This window comes from Penicillium antarcticum (genome assembly GCF_028974205.1).
Source record: "Penicillium antarcticum strain IBT 31339 chromosome Unknown utg000004l_segment0_segment0, whole genome shotgun sequence".
Classification (NCBI taxonomy): domain Eukaryota; kingdom Fungi; phylum Ascomycota; class Eurotiomycetes; order Eurotiales; family Aspergillaceae; genus Penicillium; species Penicillium antarcticum.
In genome coordinates this window covers 1,592,248-1,610,049 of record NW_026695302.1, presented here as the reverse complement: position 1 = coordinate 1,610,049, position 17,802 = coordinate 1,592,248, and the positions used below count along the sequence as shown (strand labels likewise).

At 51.2% G+C, this 17,802-nt stretch overlaps 6 protein-coding genes across 6 annotated transcripts; 1 reads left to right on the top strand and 5 right to left on the bottom strand.

Moving 5' to 3' along the window:
* Nucleotides 1-171: 171 nt before the first annotated feature.
* N7508_004587 (putative DNA repair protein Dds20/Mei5) lies at nt 172-976 on the bottom strand (the record flags this gene model as incomplete). The annotated part of the gene is made up of 2 exons (XM_058462653.1): nt 172-264; nt 326-976. 2 exons carry the CDS (start codon nt 974-976, stop codon nt 172-174), a joined length of 744 nt encoding a protein of 247 aa, XP_058321278.1.
* A 107-nt stretch (nt 977-1,083) lies between these two features.
* On the bottom strand, nt 1,084-3,726 carry N7508_004586 (ubiquitin ligase complex subunit HRD3; the record flags this gene model as incomplete). Its single annotated transcript, XM_058462652.1, has 3 exons — nt 1,084-1,490; nt 1,552-3,480; nt 3,561-3,726. The coding sequence occupies 3 exons, from the start codon at nt 3,724-3,726 to the stop codon at nt 1,084-1,086; spliced, it is 2,502 nt and encodes an 833-aa protein (XP_058321277.1).
* Nucleotides 3,727-4,475: 749 nt separating this feature from the next.
* Nucleotides 4,476-9,867, bottom strand: N7508_004585 (DNA-directed RNA polymerase II subunit RPB1; the record flags this gene model as incomplete). The annotated part of the gene is made up of 4 exons (XM_058462651.1): nt 4,476-9,314; nt 9,376-9,446; nt 9,496-9,652; nt 9,739-9,867. 4 exons carry the CDS (start codon nt 9,865-9,867, stop codon nt 4,476-4,478), a joined length of 5,196 nt encoding a protein of 1,731 aa, XP_058321276.1.
* Nucleotides 9,868-10,017: 150 nt separating this feature from the next.
* N7508_004584 (fungal specific transcription factor domain-containing protein) lies at nt 10,018-12,106 on the bottom strand (the record flags this gene model as incomplete). The annotated part of the gene is made up of 3 exons (XM_058462650.1): nt 10,018-10,288; nt 10,345-11,652; nt 11,712-12,106. 3 exons carry the CDS (start codon nt 12,104-12,106, stop codon nt 10,018-10,020), a joined length of 1,974 nt encoding a protein of 657 aa, XP_058321275.1.
* A 1,512-nt stretch (nt 12,107-13,618) lies between these two features.
* N7508_004583 (zinc-binding alcohol dehydrogenase family protein) lies at nt 13,619-14,764 on the top strand (the record flags this gene model as incomplete). Its single annotated transcript, XM_058462649.1, has 1 exon — nt 13,619-14,764. One exon carries the CDS (start codon nt 13,619-13,621, stop codon nt 14,762-14,764), a length of 1,146 nt encoding a protein of 381 aa, XP_058321274.1.
* A 705-nt stretch (nt 14,765-15,469) lies between these two features.
* On the bottom strand, nt 15,470-17,524 carry N7508_004582 (MDR family MFS transporter; the record flags this gene model as incomplete). The annotated part of the gene is made up of 6 exons (XM_058462648.1): nt 15,470-15,895; nt 15,953-16,113; nt 16,188-16,691; nt 16,751-17,021; nt 17,097-17,175; nt 17,250-17,524. The coding sequence occupies 6 exons, from the start codon at nt 17,522-17,524 to the stop codon at nt 15,470-15,472; spliced, it is 1,716 nt and encodes a 571-aa protein (XP_058321273.1).
* Between the last annotated feature and the right edge of the window lie 278 nt (nt 17,525-17,802).

Here is a 17,802-nt window from a genome sequence, read left to right as displayed (position 1 = left end):
TTTGAGGCAATGAAAGAGAGTAGGTGGTGACACCAATTTTCGAAGTTACTGTACCAAGTATGAGTCAAATAGTATCTATCATATTGGGATAACATTGGATATTGGGCATGGTCTCATAATCATATCATATCAATCATATCATATCAATCATTCAAATCCAGTCCTGTCGCATCAACCCTTCATCCATTTCTGAGCCACCGCATCATACCCAATCAACTTAGGATCAATATGCAAAGTCTTAAGCATATATCCCACAGAAAACTCCTAGAAAGCATTAGCAGCCATCCAGCTTGCCTCTTATGGAAAGCAATAACCAAGTACTCACCTCATCATTCTCCTCAGTCCCACGCTCAACAATCTTCCGACCCTCCAACATCTCGGACAGCCCCCCAAGATTGCGATATTCCTCCTCCTCTTCATCAACATGCTCAATCTCCCGTTTGTCAACATCATCTTCCCACCGTGTCGCGTCGCGCTTAGATCGTTCCTTCCAAGCCTTCATACCTCCCATTTTGTTAACACGCTCCTGAGCACCGACGAAAGCTTCATCGGCTGCGTCCTGGCTAATCCGGCGCCACTTCACGATGAGAGTTTCAAGCTCGGTATCTTTAGTTGAAGACTCGAGTTGAAGGGCTTGAGTTGCTGTGTCGAGGTTCGTGCGGAGTGTTGCTATGCGCGATTGAACGGCACGTTGTTGTTTTTGGAGGGCGAGGATGTCCGGGTCTGAGGTTCGGAAGCGGGTTGGAGTTGAGATAGTAGTTGGTTGTTTACTTCCAGTAGGGGCCATATGTGTAGGTATATTTGAGATTAGTGGTGTAGAAGCTACTGCTGGGTTGTCATTGAGGGTCTTGGTCGCGACAGGTGTAGCTGGTGATGCGGGTGTGGTTGGGATAGGCCTGCGCATTGGCGACTTGAATGGTTTGGATAGTGTAGCGGCTGCGTCGACGCGACGACGCTTGCTTGGAGGCTGAGCCATGTTGCAGGAAATGGTTATAAATGGAGGTTTTGAAGGGAGAAAGTGGGAGATGCGGAGAAAGAAGCTTATCGATAAGGTGGAATTCGATCTACAAGTATGAACTACACTCAATGCCCAACTCCTCCTGCCACCCACTGCCCGAATTCTGGATCTCCAGGACGTGGGAAAAAGCCACGGTCTCCATTGCCTTGGGCATTGGCGTTGACGTTGACATTAGCGTTGGCGTTGGCGTTGGCATTCTCGTTCTGCTGGTTACGCTGCTGCTGCTGTTGACGAACATACACCAGCACCAAGAGCGTAGCAGCCAATCCGACAATGAGTAGACCCTCTAGCATTCCTTCGTCAATGTCGAGATCCAGATCATCATAGTAGCCATCCTCGTGACTATCAGCATCAAGGCCGCGGTATTCATCGTCCTCTCCGCGCTGTTCGTAAAGCTCGTCGTAGTAGCTTTCCTCGTCATTGTGAATAAAAGCAGTGATCCATTCCTTGAAAGTGCGAGGAGTTCTCGAGTCTAGAAAAGTATAAGTAAGGGCACAAAACGTGGTGGATAAACCGGGGCATCATTGACTTACCCTCCTCGTCGCGGATGGGGTTGATATTTCCATTGGTGATGTGATTCCAGTATCCTCGGACTCGAAGCTTGAGCAGGCTGAGCTTGACTGGCAGATATGATTCAGGACTAACATCGAGGGCCAAATCATAGTAACGCTTGGCCATGTGGAAGTCCTGATCCACCGCTACGCCGTTCTCGTGCATCCAGCCCAGATTCCAGTAGCCCTGTGCACTGTGATGTGCTTCGGCGGCATTGTGATAGCAAGCTGATGCTTTTTCCGCGTCGACAACGGTACCTGTACCGGACAGGTAGTAGTCACCCATCTTGACCAACGAGTCGATGTTAGCCTGCTTCGAGGATCGGGTCCAGTAGATCAAAGCCAGAGCTGCATTGCGCAGCAATGAGGGTCGGTTCTTCTCAGCCCATGGGAGAATGGAATTGAGCGAGAGCAAGGACTGCTGCTCATCAAGCAGGTAAGCAACATTTGCCTGGGCATTCTCGTAGCCCTGCTCAGCCGCCATCATCGCCGGGATGAGAGCACCCTCCTTGTCACCCGACTCGTAGGCAGAGTTCGACTCTACAAAGGCCGAGTGAATGATCTCTGCCTTTTCTGCGACCATCTTGTAATAGGCAGCGGCCACGCCGCAGTGCCGTTGTCTGCCGACACCGAAGTTCGCCATCTCTGCCAGGTAGTAATAGGCTTCCATCCACCCCCAGCGGGCGGCAAGCTCGAAGTAACGCGTGGCAGTAGCCACATCGCCCTGATCGAGGAACAATGCACCCAGTCGCGATTCTGACGCCGGGAGATCCTGGTCGGCCGCAGCCTTGAAGTAATTGGCGGCCTTGAAGCCATCCTGGGGCACGCCGTATCCATTGAGATACACCAAGCCCATCCAATGCTGGCACAAAGAGTCACCGTTGACAACGCCACGACGGAACCAAGTGAGAGCAGTGCCGTAGTTCTGCTCAACTCCCTCTCCACGGAGATACATCAAACCAATATGCCCAGCCGCTTTCGAAGCTAGCTTATCAAGCCCAGCCGGAGCGTTCTGATTGACAGTCCCATCCTTATTCCAATATTTCTTAGTAACAACCTTGAAATACCTCATAGCACGACGGAAATTGCGCGGCAAGCCCCTAGCGCCCTCAAAGTTCATCTTGCCGAGGGTATAAGTAGCCTTCAGCTCACCCTTCCTGGACATAAGATCCAAATACTCAAGGATATCCTCAACACTCGCCTCAGGGCTGGCCTGAGCAGCGTCACGGGCATTCTGCCCAGAACTCGATACACTAGCACCCGCCCCGTAAACACCACCCTCCTCCTCAGCCCAACGATAAGAGTCACGAATAAGTGCACTTCCACCAGGCGGACCAGAGCGGTAAAACTCTACAGCCTTATCGGCAACACGCTTGTAATAAACAAGCGCATGGTCACAATCCTTCGGCGTACCAATACCAGTGTGATACCGGTAAGCGAGCGTCATCTCAGAGCGTGTATTCCCCGTCTCAGCAGCAAATTCATGATACATAAGAGCCTTGGCCTGGTCCCGTTCAACGGCACCACCAATGCCCGTGGCATACATGAACCCAACCATATTCTGAGCGGTATTATTCCCATCCAGCCAGGCGAGATCGTGGTACCAGTGGAAGGCTTCTTTAAAGTCGCGCGGGTGGGAGAAGTTACCGTAGAAATTCATCTCGGCCAGGAGGAACATCGCGTCTGCGTCGTGGTCTTCATCTGCTGCGGCGCGCAGCTCGGCCACGGCGCTGGCAACATTTTCGTCGAGTTTCCGGTGGGGTTTATCGGTTGTTGGGCCGTTTAGGAAGAGGAGGCGGAATGTTTGGCGGCCGTAGTATATGGCTGTTCCGAGGAGGCCTGTTGATTTTTCTGTTTGCGAAATTGCAGGTTTGGAGGTACGGAGGGTATTCCAGGCTTTCTCGACTCTTTCTGTTTGCGATGAGTTGTCAGATCGATGTGGCCATTGGTAGGATGCGGAGATAGTAGCTCCGGTGTAGTTAGGTACTCACGGGTCATAGGTCGGGGCTCTGGTTCCCCGGCAAAGAATTGGGGTTCATAGTTATTAGCATCGCCATCGAGAACAGTCTGACCTGTCTCAGCGGAGTGTTGACTTGGCCCAGCTGCGCAGGACTGTAGTAGCACTGGAAGGGTCAGCTTGCGGTGTGGTACTCGCATGGGGACAGCTTACGCAGAGCCGAAAGAAGAGATAGGGTCCTCATAATGACTTTGTTTTGGTGTTAGTACAGAGTAAGAAGCACATCGCGGCTCGAAAGCAAGCTATGTAGAGGAGTCGAGTGCGGAGCTGTCGCGATATGATGTAGTTCGGGCCACGTTTGGCTTGACGGCGCTTCATTTTTCCGTACTTTATCAGACACTCTATATTCCAACTATCCCTACTTGTACAGAGTGCTTGTGGTCTACAATTTTACATGCACAGAATAGACAAAAATGACATTACCATTCTTTGGATCTACTCGTCCCCTCACGAGGTGCTGTGTACAAAACAGGAAAAGTCAGAAAATACATCCCCCAAGGCGCTCTCAATGCAATAGAAAGTGGGCAGCCATAAAACTCCCAGGGCAATCAGAGCTCGCCATTCCTCAATCTCCTCAACCCTCGAGCATTGAAAACAGCAACTCCGCATTGTCGTGAGAAATCATGGCCACCTGCGAAACGGGGGAACAGAAGCGTGTGCAATCGCAATAAAGGAAGACGGCTGAAACAAGGGCACGTGTGTGGGTAAAAAAAAGTAAAGAACAGATACAATTGAAAGGGTGACACGTCCCGATATCGTGGAAAAAATTATCAATCAATTCTGAGATTTTAAACGCGTGAAAATCCTTTTGGGTTATTTGAATGTTGTAATGGTGTTAGTACAGACGTAAGCACGAGCCTTAGACAAGCAAGCCATGTCCGTCCAAACTTCACTGACGAGGCGACGAAGGGCTGAAAGCCGGGGAAGTTGGGCTGTAGGCCCCGGCGCCGGGCGATGTTGGGGAGCCAGAGAAGTTGGGAGAGCTAGGCGAGTATGACTGCGGGCTGGTGGGAGAGAACTTCGGGGAGGTTGGTGAAGTGGGGGACAGGTGCCGGCCAGCGCCTGCGATGGCAGGACTGGTGGGACTGTAGGTGGGAGAAGTCGGGCTGAAAGCCGGCGACGCGGGGCTGAAGCTGGGCGATGTTGGACTGTAGCTTGGCGACGTAGGCGAGAAGCCAGGCGACGTCGGGGAGTACGACGGCGAAGTCGGGGACACTTGACCGTAGGCAGGCGACGTCGGCGAGTAGGCCGGGGAAGTCGGGTTCATCGACGGACTAGTAGGCGAGAAACCAGGCGAGAAGGACATGCGCGGGCTAGTCATACCCATGCTAGGCGATGTCGGGGAGTAACTCGAGCTGGGGGAGTAACCAGGAGACGTAGGGCTGGTGTTGAATGGACTGGTGGGAGAGTAACCACCGGGGCTGCGAGGACCAGGGCTCAAGCCACCACCGAAACCAGACGGTTGGTAGTCTGTGATAAAGCCTGGTGGAGCATCCTGACCAATCTGGTGCATGGGCGAGAAGGATGCATCGGGATCACTGTCGGTCATGTATGGGGAACTAGCCATGGGAGATCCGGTGTCGTACTGAGTAGCGGCGCCGTCTGGAATGATAGCATCCTTGGCGCCGACAGCGCCCATGAGGCCGAAGCGTGCATTGTTCGACACAACCGTGTTGAGCAAGGTCTGGTCCAGGTAGACGTCAAACTCTCCCGTTCCAGCGGGTGCCATCTGTCCGAGGATCAAGTTCTCCGAGACACCACGGCAGTCGTCAAGTTCTCCGAAGGCCGCAGCCTCCAACAGAATCTCAACAGTCTCTTCGAACGAACAACGCATGAGCGCACCGTTGTCGGCACGGTTAATACCATGACGAGTGACAGGAGTCAGGTAACCACGCACAGTCATCACATCGACCAGGAGAGCCAAGTGACGGTGATTTACGTAGGAACCGTCGAAGGCCAGCACCTGGGTCAATTCACGAAGGACAGCGGTACGGGCAGCCTCGATACCGAACACCTCGAAAATCTCAATAAACTGGTTGGAGTATGTACGGGAGGCATCGACACCAGGAATTGAGAGAACCGCAGCCAGAGAAGAACCACTGGTCTCGAGAACCCATTCTTTGCAGAGGGGATCGGACTTGCTTGTGTGGAGCGAGCCATCTTCGATGACACGGACCTTGCTCTTCTCGTTAATGAAGGCACGATCAACACCAGGAACACCACGCAGAGTCAAAGTGTCGAGCAGATGCTGCTCAAGCTTCTTCAAAGTCACATCATATTCGACATCCTCATCATCGTCATCCTTGTAGTCTTGAACTTGACGGATACGGATAACTTGTTCGTCAGCGTTGTTATCACTGAAGATAACTGCAATGTCGCGGGGGTAAGCCTGCTTAATCCTGGTAGCGACGTCCTGGACCGTGAGACCCTTATCGAGAAGCGAAGGACGGCTGAGCACGATACGGAGCAACCACTTGGACTGCGACGCGGCGTCATCGCCTACATCTTCGGGAATGATGAAGTAGGATTCAACCATATCCCGATCGTTTTCAATGACAGTGGATTGAATGTCTGGGTCATAGTAAATCTCAGTAGACTCGGTGACGGAACGCAGACTGGTGTGCTCGACAAGACTGCGCAGGGTCTTGGCACCCTCCTTGTCGTGAGTCTTCATGCCCTGTTGGTACACAGTCATGGAGGGAGTCTTAATGTTGGTAGCAACGTTCAGAATTTCCTTCAGACGGGGCACACCAAGGGTGACGTTCTTGGATGACACACCAGCAAAATGGAAGGTGTTCAGGGTCATCTGAGTAGCAGGCTCACCAATGGACTGGGCTGCAAGAACACCAACCATTTCACCAGGGTTGGCTGCCGCACGGGCAAAGCGGCTTTCAATGGCACCCAGCACGTGCTGGAACGCAAGCTTGTTAAGAGAATAGTCGGTAACGAGACGACGGAATGCAAGACGACTGCGGAGCTGAGCCTTGAACAGCAATGTTGCGTTGTCCTGAGCCTCGCGCGAGATAACATCGTTGCCACGAACAATCATCAGGCGATCCAAGAGGGCCTGGACTTGAGGAATGACTTCAGCGGGGTGCAAGTCACTGATGGTGCCCTCGCGAATGCGGAAAGTGGTGCGGGCCATCTCAAGGATACGCTGAATGTTGATGGGAAGCTGCATCATTTCCTCATCTTCCTTGGCCACGGTACGCAGGAAGTCGCGGTCCTTGAGAATTGCCTCCCACTCCTCGTCGAAGTATCTTTGAACCTCCATATCACCGGCAATCTCGTTAGCCTGCTCCAAAACCTCGGGTCCGAGAGTGCGCTCAGGATCCATGACATCGACACGGAAGCGTTCGCGCAGCTTCTCATCAGAGCACTTGATGATATCGACACGCTGGTTCTCAATGTGTGCACCATCAAGACCATCTTCTCCATAAATGAACTGGATGATATCGCCAAGGGAGTTACGGACAGTACCATCGTATTTGACCATGACTTCTTCTAAAGCCTTGACCAGCTTACGCTGAATGTAACCAGTTTCGGCAGTCTTGACAGCAGTATCAATAAGACCCTCACGACCAGCCATAGCGTGGAAGAAGAACTCAGTGGGAGTCAAACCACGCAAGTACGAGTTTTCAACGAATCCACGGGACTCGGGAGAGTAATCATCCTTGGTGAAATGCGGCAGAGTACGGTACTTGAAGCCGAAGGGAATACGCTTTCCTTCCACGGATTGTTGTCCGACAAGGGCAGTCATCTGTGAAATGTTGATAGCGGAACCCTTGGAACCAGAGCGAGCCATTTGAATGGCGTTGTTCAAATCCTTCAAACTCTTCTCGGTGGCATCACCAGCTTCATCACGGGCATTGTTCAAAGCACGAGACACCTTACTCTCGAATGTCTCACGGACGTTCATACCAGGCAAAGCCTCAAGAGTGTTCTCAGTGGCGCTAGCAGTGATAGTCTCGACTTCTTGCTTTCGGTTACGGACAGCCTCCTCAATCTTCTGGATAGTCATTTGATCAGGAATGGTGTCACCAATACCAATACTGAAACCGTTGTGAAGTAGCCAGTAACCGACAATTGTTTGAGCACCGTTGAAGAAGTTGACAGCAGTGTCAGGGCCGTACTCGTTGAAGATGGTGTGAATAACACCACCACCGCTAGCACCGACAGTCTTCTTGGAAAGCATACCGTACATCAACTGTCCACCATGAATCAGAAGACCACCATCGTTGAGAGGGCTAAACTTCTCAGTCATGGCAGCACCGTCCTTGTCAACACGCAACAAGTTCAGACCAGAGGGGAAAGCCATGCTAATCATCTGCTTTCCAGTCCAACGAGGACGGGGCTTCAGGATGGCGGGAGCAGGAATCACACCATCCCAATCGGGAACCCACATCATGAGGTTCATGACCTGGGCCTTAGTGAGGAAAGTATCACGACGACAGATCTTGTAAATTCCGCAAAGCGTATCCTGTACAATACCCATCAAAGGACCGTTACGCTGAGGCGAAACGATGTTCTTGGGGACCAAAGTCAATTCAGCAAGCTCAGCGCGTGCCTCTTCGCCCTGGGGGACGTGCAAGTTCATCTCGTCACCATCAAAATCGGCGTTGTAAGGACTGGTCACAGACAAGTTCATTCGGAACGTTGAAAAGGGCATAACACGGACACGGTGACCCATCATTGATTCCTTGTGAAGCGAAGGTTGACGGTTGAACAGAATGTAGTCACCGTTGTCGAGATGACGCTCGACCTTCCAGCCATAAAGCAGCTGCTGAGTGCCAGCGCGCTTGGCGTGACGCAAGTCAATGCGCTCGCCATTGTCGCGAACAATGTATCTGGCACCGGGGTGAATGTTGGGTCCATTGGAGACCAACCGTTGAAGTTTCTCAATGTTGTATGGGGTAACAACTTCTGGGTAGGTCAGGATTCGAGCCGTCGAGTACGGAACACCCACTTCGTCAAGGGACAAATTGGGGTCACCAGTAATGACAGTACGGGCAGAGAAATCCACACGCTTGCCCATCAAGTTCTGACGCAGACGACCTTCCTTACCCTTCAGACGACTGCGCAGAGCCTTCACGGGACGGTTGCCCTTTTGCATAGCCTTAGGTTGACCAGCAATGTCGTTATCCATGTATGTAGCAATGTGGTACTGAAGCAGAGATTCGAATTCGCGAATAACGTGCTCAGGGGCACCTTCCTGCTCACAGCGTTGCACGTTCTGGTTGGCACGAACGATTTCAGCAAGCTTGTATGTTAAGTCATCCTCACCACGGGCGTTGCTGGTAGCTCCCATTACAACACTGGGACGGACGGTCGGAGGTGGGACGGGAAGGACGGTAAGAACCATCCATTCGGGACGAGCATAGTCATTGCTGAGACCCATGATGCGGACCTCTTCCTGGGAGATGTTCCGGAAGATGTTCAGAGCCATGGCGGGCGTAATGGTCTTTTTCTCCGGCTGTGCCATCTCGTCTTCCATCATAGCCTTGCTGGGCTTCCATGTTCCAACAAGTGTGATTCCTTCCTTTCGGACAGTGGGCTGGGCGTTACCGCAACCACCGTGAGAGCGCTGCTGGGGGTCCTTGGAGAATTCTTCATCATCAGCAGGAGGGTCGGCTTGACAGACCAGCACATCCTTGGAGAGTCGCCAAATGTGATCGAAACGACGCTTGGGGTCACGGAATCGGAGGGCTTCGGCGAACTTAGAATCGGCCTGGTAATCATGTCAGCAAATTCTGCCATCAAGATTTGCCATCCCATAAGGGATGACTAACCTGGTTGGCCTTGATTTTTCCGCAGTTATGGCAGACGGTCTCCAAAAGTTTCTTAATTTTGGTCACGAAACCTGAAAAAGTCAGCGGGTAGAACCATCAGAATCGATCAGATGTACAAACCGATGTGGAATACTGGAGATGCAAGTTCAATGTGACCGAAATGTCCAGGGCACTCCTTGGGACCTTCTTCACAAGTCTCACAGTTGTACTGACGGTCGATTGTACCGAGGCGCGGGTCATTGATACCCTTGGTCCGAGGCCGTTGACGTTGTTCATCCTATCGCGTCATTAGCAACCATGAAAAGAATTGCAAATAGAGTAGATCGAAGAGGATGCGACGAAAACTCAGTAATGATTACTCACCATTGTCTCTGGGTACTCGATGTGGACCACACTCATGCGCTTGATTTCCTCGGGGGCGAAGAGACCAAACTGAATCTCCTTAATGGTGCGCAGAGGCGCCTTGGAGTATGGAAAGAAAACGTTCGACATATTGGCGAAGTTTTCGGGGGAAAGCCGATGAAAAACGCGGAGTTAACCGGTCAGGCGGATGGATCGTGGATCGGCGAAAACGAAAGAGCTGTTATCGCAGACGTCGCAGAATTTGAAGAGACAGACTAGCTCGAGTGCTGAAAGTCGAATTTACACGTAGCGACGATGAAACGAAGGTCGTGTGGAAGCAGCTGGCCGGCTGAGGCCTTTGGCAGCCCTTGCCACGAGGGCGCCGGCGACCTGGGAGTCCCGGACGTCACGAAGTCGAAAAGGAGGGGAAAAAAAGGCGCGCGCGGCGTGGAAGAGCGTAATGGGAGAGTCCAGTAGAAGGATCGCGATGCGAGACGCGATCTCCTGCGTGGTTGAGGGATGGGGATGGCGTGTCGGGAAGTTGAAAGGGAGACGGTTGGAGGTCGCCTCACTGTGATGGGGGTCGAGTTTTCCCTGCACTGCAGCCGCTGTCTAAAGATGGCTCACCGCTTTGGCAGAACAGTGGGTACCTCTCCTATCAAGTTGAGACGGGCGAAAGAGAAGTAGTCACCACCATGGCGTCCGGCATGTGTAGAGAGAAAGGTGGCCGCACACGCCAGAGTGCCAGGCAAGAAAGGGTGAGCCTTGAAGGGGCCAAGATACGGCACTGCCTGAGCTAGACGCACAATCTCGGAAGCTGCTTGTGCGGCGCGGTTCTGGTATGTTGCTGCCAGGACCTGCTGGTCGGGAGTGCGCCACGGAGCCCGTTGTACCGTGTTGCTAAGATCAACGGCCGCACGGTATGCTAGCATGTGAGTGAAAAGGAGCATAGGATCACTTTCAATCGCCGAGGAAGGTACAAGCATCTGCACTCGCTTTTCCACGGCTGAGGCCAGCCATCCCTGGTGGATACAGAATTCCCTCGTCCCGGTCTCGGATTCGGTTGCATAGGAGCGCCGGTAAGTCATGCAGCGGCCGTGGAGTGTTGCCAAGACGATGCATTCTGCGAAGGGTGATAACGTGCTAGGTCCTGTCTGCGCAACTGCCTCATGAAGAAAGCTGGTGCGAGTCGGCTGATTATTTTGAAAATTCTCCTCTGGTGCCGGAAGACGGGGGGATATCTGTTTGGAAGGAATAGTTAGCCAGGCTTGCATTGCTAAGGTGTGTAGCGAAGAGGTTTGAGAGAAACAACGTGCCGTTTCTTCTTGAAGTGTTAGAGGCCAATCATTTTGCAAGCAGAGAAAGCGATCAAAACTGAAAGCCAGCCAAAATGTTCGCCTCCTCTCTTCGACGTCAACAAAATTCTCGCTAGACTCGTTACCGAGGGACGCAGAAAAGGCAGGCGGCAAGGAAAAAGATGACGAAGGCGAAGAAGATGATGCTGAAGATGAGAAGGAAGAACAGGAAACCAGATTAGAGACTTGCACATCCCCACCTGGGGTATCAATGTAAGAGAGATGGGCCATCTGTACAAGGCGAAAAGCACGACCGGCCGTAAGCATGGCCTGGTGGATACCTACTCGCAGAAGCTCGTAATGGCTCAGAAGCAACCAGGTTTGGATTTGCTCAAGAGGAACCTTGTCCCTAGGGTTAGCTTGCATCTGGCTCTGAATTTCGAGCAGACTGCGTGTCTCAGAATAGAGCTGCTCGCTGAGATGACACCAATGGGCAGACATTGCTGCAGCAAGGGTCTGCATAGCCAAACGGAGACATGTTTGGGCAGGCGTGTGATTATTTTGTATTACTAACGCAAAGTATCGCCGGCGGTGTATGATGGGACATATCGCGTGTACTCTATCGAAATATAGCTGATCTCTACAAGGGGTTGTCAGCAAGCTCAAGAGACCGTTAGGGAGGGTTTGGAGTGCTCGTACAGTTCGGCCCAAATGGGATCTGTTATCTTGATCTTTGAACTGGAGTCGGCTGCTGTTGGCGTGTTCATGTTCGGAGTTTCAAGATCAGGCGGGTTAGCTAATGTATTGGCCAGCAACTCTGGTGGTGTCGAGCTGGTGCTATTGATTTCCTGCCAGTCTAGCCAATCTGGCCAGACCGGGAAACTGATACCAGTAGTCTCCATACTAGCCGAAATTCTTGGCTTTGATGCAGAATCTGAAGTCACAAAAGTGGATGTTGACATTCCTACAGATGTTGTAGCTGCGACGGACAGGTCTTGGCTATTGAGGCCCGCCTGAAGATCACAGTCGCCCAGCATCATAGGGATGTGCGCACGGGGCTCGGGGTCCGGCTCAATGGATCCCTGCGGCAGCATAGACAGGGCAGGTCGAGGCCTGAGGTATTGTTCAAGATGGCATTGTAGCGATGCTTTGTAGAACAAATGTTAACAATCCTCTCGAAAGTAACCAAAAGAACAAATAGGAAAAACCAGATAAATGTACAACAACAACAACACCCCACAGGCCGCGTGGCGAGAAAGCATCACTGCAACGAAAGATGTGAAAGACAGGGATGAGATCGGATCTACACCCAACTACTTGCAGAAAGAAATGCTGTGAAACAAACGAAATTTGGTGGACCAACCAAGTTGTGACTGCATTGAGTTGAGCTGGCCTTTTATAGGACCCCTTTGCTGCCGCTTTTCTATCACGATGCACTGCATGCCATTCTCAGTACAGAAGCCGCACTTTGGTTGTGCTCTGTCACATCGTGCCTTGCGTCTGCGGCACTCCAAACAGGCAAAGCCGGGCTGCTGCCGAAGTCTTTTTCCCGTTGGACACGCCATGAAGCAATGACTCTGGTGTTTCTGGTGTAGGATAACTTGATATATCAGCCCGTAATTAGCGGGGCAAATCCATTCTTTATTGTCACCGTGAGTTGAAGCAGGGATGGAAGAACAATCACTTTGAGTCTGACACCCCACTATATACTACGTGCTTGTGGCCCCCAATACCAGATCTCTGACACAAAGCCTCTGGGATTCAGATCCTTCTCCTTGAGCCCTTGGCAGTCTAGAGGGCCGAGAGAGCAGACTAAGCGAACCTGTCCAATGGCTCTACAGTACGCTTACATTTGATAAGCTGTAAGCCAGCTACGGGAAGTAGCCCGCCACATATATCGGAGCAAATGTAGGCTGAACGATGTATTATGCCCCATTTTTGGCAGCCTCACTTATCATTCATCAAAGTCTATCTAGGTGCTTAGGTAGACATCCAAACCTTCATCTTTAATGAATGTGTTTTTATACAGAAAAAATGGACGCTTTTGGTATGACTTCAGAAGAGAATAAGCGTCTGTTGTGAATGTTGCGATTGTAATTTCTCGCATTTCATATTGTGGCTCGCTGGCGCAAAGCTGTCTTACATGCATACTTCCGGCCTATCGCCTATCATAAGGTACGGGGGCCCGTGTGGGCATGGCTAGCGCTCCTTTACATTATCATCCAATGTTACAATGCATGAGGGGGCTAACCGTAGATTGCAGATGCATATGCAGAAAGCAGAGCTTGAGAATGGAACTTAGTGTCAGCGCCGAGGAAACTTGTGGAAGTGGTTGCGCGGGAACAAAGAATTATTCCGCGTAGCGCCTTAAACGGACCTCAACCGGACCTCAACCGGACTTCGGTTCTCTGAATACCGAACAAATTCCGGCTTGATGCAGCTCGGCCATGAACCCCGGGATCTCTTCGGGAACATTAATTGGTATGGCAATACATGTACATATAACCCCGTTCGAGTCTTGGGGTTTCGCTTTTGCTTCGTGTCCCTCCTGTACTCATTGTGTCTAATTGGTGCTTCATTTTGCTTCATTATCCTTTCGTATAGAGATGGCACCAACGAATCAGGCGGCTTGGATCCCCGCAAAAAAGGTCCTGCCGTTTAAAGTCGGCGACGCGCCCTATACCCGCCCTGGCGCGGGTCAGGTTGTAGTCAAGAACTCAGCTGTGGCCATTAACCCTTTCGACTGGGTTTTGCAGTACATTGGCCCAGCGCTTGCCGGTTATATCAACTATCCCTTCATCTTTGGTACCGATATTGCTGGTGAAGTCGTTGAGGTCGGCCCCGACGTGGAGCGTTTTCACGTGGGTGACCGAGTCTGTGGAAGTGCTGCGGCCATTGCGAAAGAGGTCAATCGCCCGGCCGAGGGAGCTTTCCAGCTCTACACAGTAATGCGACAGAACCTGTTGACACCAGTTCCACCCAACATCACCGATGAGCAGGCTTGTGTCCTGGGACTGGGTCTCGGCACTGCGGCGTACGGCCTCTTCCACCCCGACTATCTGGGTCTCGACATGCCTAAGATCCCAGCACCCACCAAAGTCGTGGGCAAGTCAGGCTCGCCGCGCGCTGTCATCATCACTGGCGGCGCTTCGAGTGTTGGTAGCAACGCTGTACAGCTTGCTGTGGCCGCTGGCTACCAAGTCTTGTCTACGTCGTCTCCTAGGAACTTTGACTATGTCAAGGGTCTAGGCGCCACCCACGTATTTGACTACAAGAGCAAAACGTTAGCCAAAGAACTCCTTCGTGCTTTGAAAGGCCGCGAGCTCGTCGGTGCCTACACAATTGGCGATGGTTCTGTCAAGGCATGCACCGCGGTTATGAAGAAACATGATCCCAACCTCACGCGGAAATTCATTGCCGTGGCCGGAGCCATCATACCTGCCGAGAAGCTAACAACATTTGTTGGCAAGGGCACTTACTTGATGGCCATGATGGGCGGCATGATCAAATCGACCGGGACGCGCATGAGGACTGGGGTCGAAGCCAAATTCATCCTCGTCGACGGCCTAGTTGACCCCGATAGTGTCGTCTCTCATGTCTACAAGGATTTCTTGCCCCAGGCACTCGAACAGGGCCAGTTTGTGCCAGCTCCTCCTCCGTATGTTGTGGGCAGCGGACTGGACAAGATTCAAGACGCCCTCCATCTCCAGAGAAAGGGTGTCTCGGGAAAGAAACTTGTCGTAACGCTTTAGCTTGGTGAAGGAAGTCACTCAATTATGGATTCTAATCAGGACAAGAAAGGATATCGGTTATATAGTTTTTGGAATATACCCTTTTACCGCGATTTCTGACAACCCTGTGCATAAAACAGTCACTCACCTCGCTACATAAACGTAACTTTCTCAGTTGGTACGTCTCTTCGACCAAAATGAACATGAGCGTATGTACGAAGGTCAGCGGCACTGATAGAGTGAAAGGGGCGCAGCTAAGAAAGATACCCAGGTGGTCCCCATGCCCTGTTGTGCATCAAAAATTAATGACTGCCGCAGCTCGGGCGCTGTATATATGAGAACAGCAGACTAGTGCTAGAGAGAGAGACCGAGATGAATCGTTTCATTGAATCAGTACCTCAATGATTCAAATGCCCAGGTAGGAAAGCGGATCGCTCAATTATCTTTCCGTACCGAACAACGTTCTACGGTGCAGGGAAATTTGTGACAAAAGAATAGTACTAAATGTTGTGTAAACTGTCTGAAGAGAGCAAATTCTAAATTAGGGTAATTTCTCCCACAAAAAAAGACGGTGGAATAACCAGTTGACTGCTAAAGGTGGCACAACAATTGACAGAACCGAAAACGACTACCATGGCGGTGAACATGCGACCGCATCAGCCGTAGATGAAATAAAGAGAATGAAAATAGCATTTCCCAGTCGATTGCTCACCAACAACTCTAATTTTAACCAATCACTGCGGAATCTTTATCACCGCTGTTAGGAGACTTGTTAGTGAGGACCTGAAGTTCCTTGACCTTCCGTATGTCCTTCCATCCAAGTCCCGGAGAAAACACCAAGACGGCGATACTGACAGCAATACCGAGGTACATGACTTTGTCGATGCTTTTGGCGTATGCGGCGAGCACGGCGGTTAATTCGGAGCCAGACACCAGGTCACGGATGGAGCGGACTCCAACATTGATGATGGTGTCTGGAGAAACGCTAATTTGCGCGACGCGTTTTTGAAGCTCTGAACGAAGGCTGTTACTGAAAATGGCGTTTGCAGCGATCAGAGAAGTGGCAGCACCAATGTTTTGCCAGAAGATGATAATGGCCATGGCAAGGGGAATCTGCTCTGGAGCCACGAGGCTTTGTATGGCGATGTAGGGCTAAATAAAAATACACATCAGCTGATGGGTTTATTCTTCGATAGAAACCGAACTTACTGCCGCAGTCGTGCAACCGCTTCCGACACCGTAGAGAACTTGGTACCCAATCCATTTTGCAATTGGAGTCGTAGGACTTAATGTCGATAAGAGTCCATAGCCAATAGATGATATAACACCTCCGGCAAGAAGGAATGGGAGATAGTAGCCCAAAACGGAAACTGTTCAGTATCAGCGAAGGTCAGTGGACAAAGTACTTTACGGGAAGCCAAAGGCCACGAAAGAAAGCGCTCACTCAGGGTGCCTGAGACCATGGTAAACAGAACAATACCGAGGGTGATTGGCAGCATATGAACACCACTCATCAGGGGTGTGTCATCGTGGATTGCCTGGAAATAAATTGCAATGTAGAAATCAGCCACAAGAACACTGGACAAGCTGAAGAACATTGTCATTGCAGCCGACCAAATAACTCGATGTTTGAGTATGGCAAGTGGCACCATAGCATTGTCCCCCTGGCGCCACTCCCAGACAAGGAAGACAGCAAATGTAGCACCAGCGCCGACTAGCAAGCCTATGACAACTGAACTGTCCCAGGCATATTGGTTACCACCAAATTGGAGGCCCAAGAGGAACATAACGACCGCCGGGCAAATAAGCATGAATCCAGGGAGATCGAGCTCCTTGATGGCAGAGCTAAGAATCTGCAGAGGCGGATCCTTTTGTTTTGGTTCGGGGATTGTATTGAAGAGAAGGAATCCGCCGACGATAACGCCTAAAGGAAGGTTGATATAAAAACCTAACAAAAGAAATATCAGTGTTTTGGAGATCTCCAATGTAATAAATGGAATAACATACACCACCGCCAGGACACATTCGTGGTAAACGCGCCTCCAATGATAGGCCCGGTCGCAAGGCCAACCTGGCCCATGCCCATGTTAAGACCCATGAAAAGCGCCTGTTTTTGCGTTGGGAGGACCGCGGAAATGGTTGTCACTGCGCCGTTGGCCACTCCAGCAGACCCAACACCCGCGATAACGCGGCCGACGATGAACATGGCCGACGAATGAGCTGCTCCGCATATAGCAGATCCGACTTCAAAGATTACGAAGAAGACAAGAAAGGTCCACTATATATTGAGCTTGTGAGCATTTACTTTTCGTGTCATCACCATGCATGAGCCATGACATGAATCAAGACATACCTTGATAGAGAACCGACTATAGATCTTGCCGCTCAAGGGCTGAAATGCTGCACTTCCGAGCTGGTAGGCGCCACCATACCTGGAGGAAATGGATCAGCATCTCGCAAAAGATCGACCAGCAGTTTTGATCCAGACCAAAAGATAGTGACTTACCAACCGACGTCCACCAAAGAGTCAAATTGAGAGGTAATGGCCGGAGTGGCGGTGGAAATGACGGCAAGGTCAAGGAAGAATAGGAAATAGGCCAGAGTGACTGATGTGAGGATAAGAGTAACTGCCAGGCCCGAAGGATATTGGCGCTTGGGCTCTCCACCATCACTGGAAGCGCTGATTTCGGCGCCGTCTTGCTTTTCTAGCGGTTGGTTCTGCCAAGTCTTAGATGATTCTACAGGAGGCTCATCCAAAGGTGAAGAATTCGTCTCGGCCATGGCAGGACAGGAGCTCTAGTCGAGTGCTGCGGGTGAAGGACTTGCGGTGCTAGTGAGATACTGTGATGACTACAGGATCATGATGGATGTATTGTAGAGCCACATTTCTTTTATTCTAACGTTGATTATAAATGCGCTGCACTCATATCCCCTATTTAGACGTTGGTTTTAGAATGAAGCGGACTTTGATTCCGAAATCCAAATCCGAACAAGGGTTTGTTTCACCTGCATCTGCATCGGATTTGGACCGGATTGAAGGATCGGAGTCTGCTTTCACA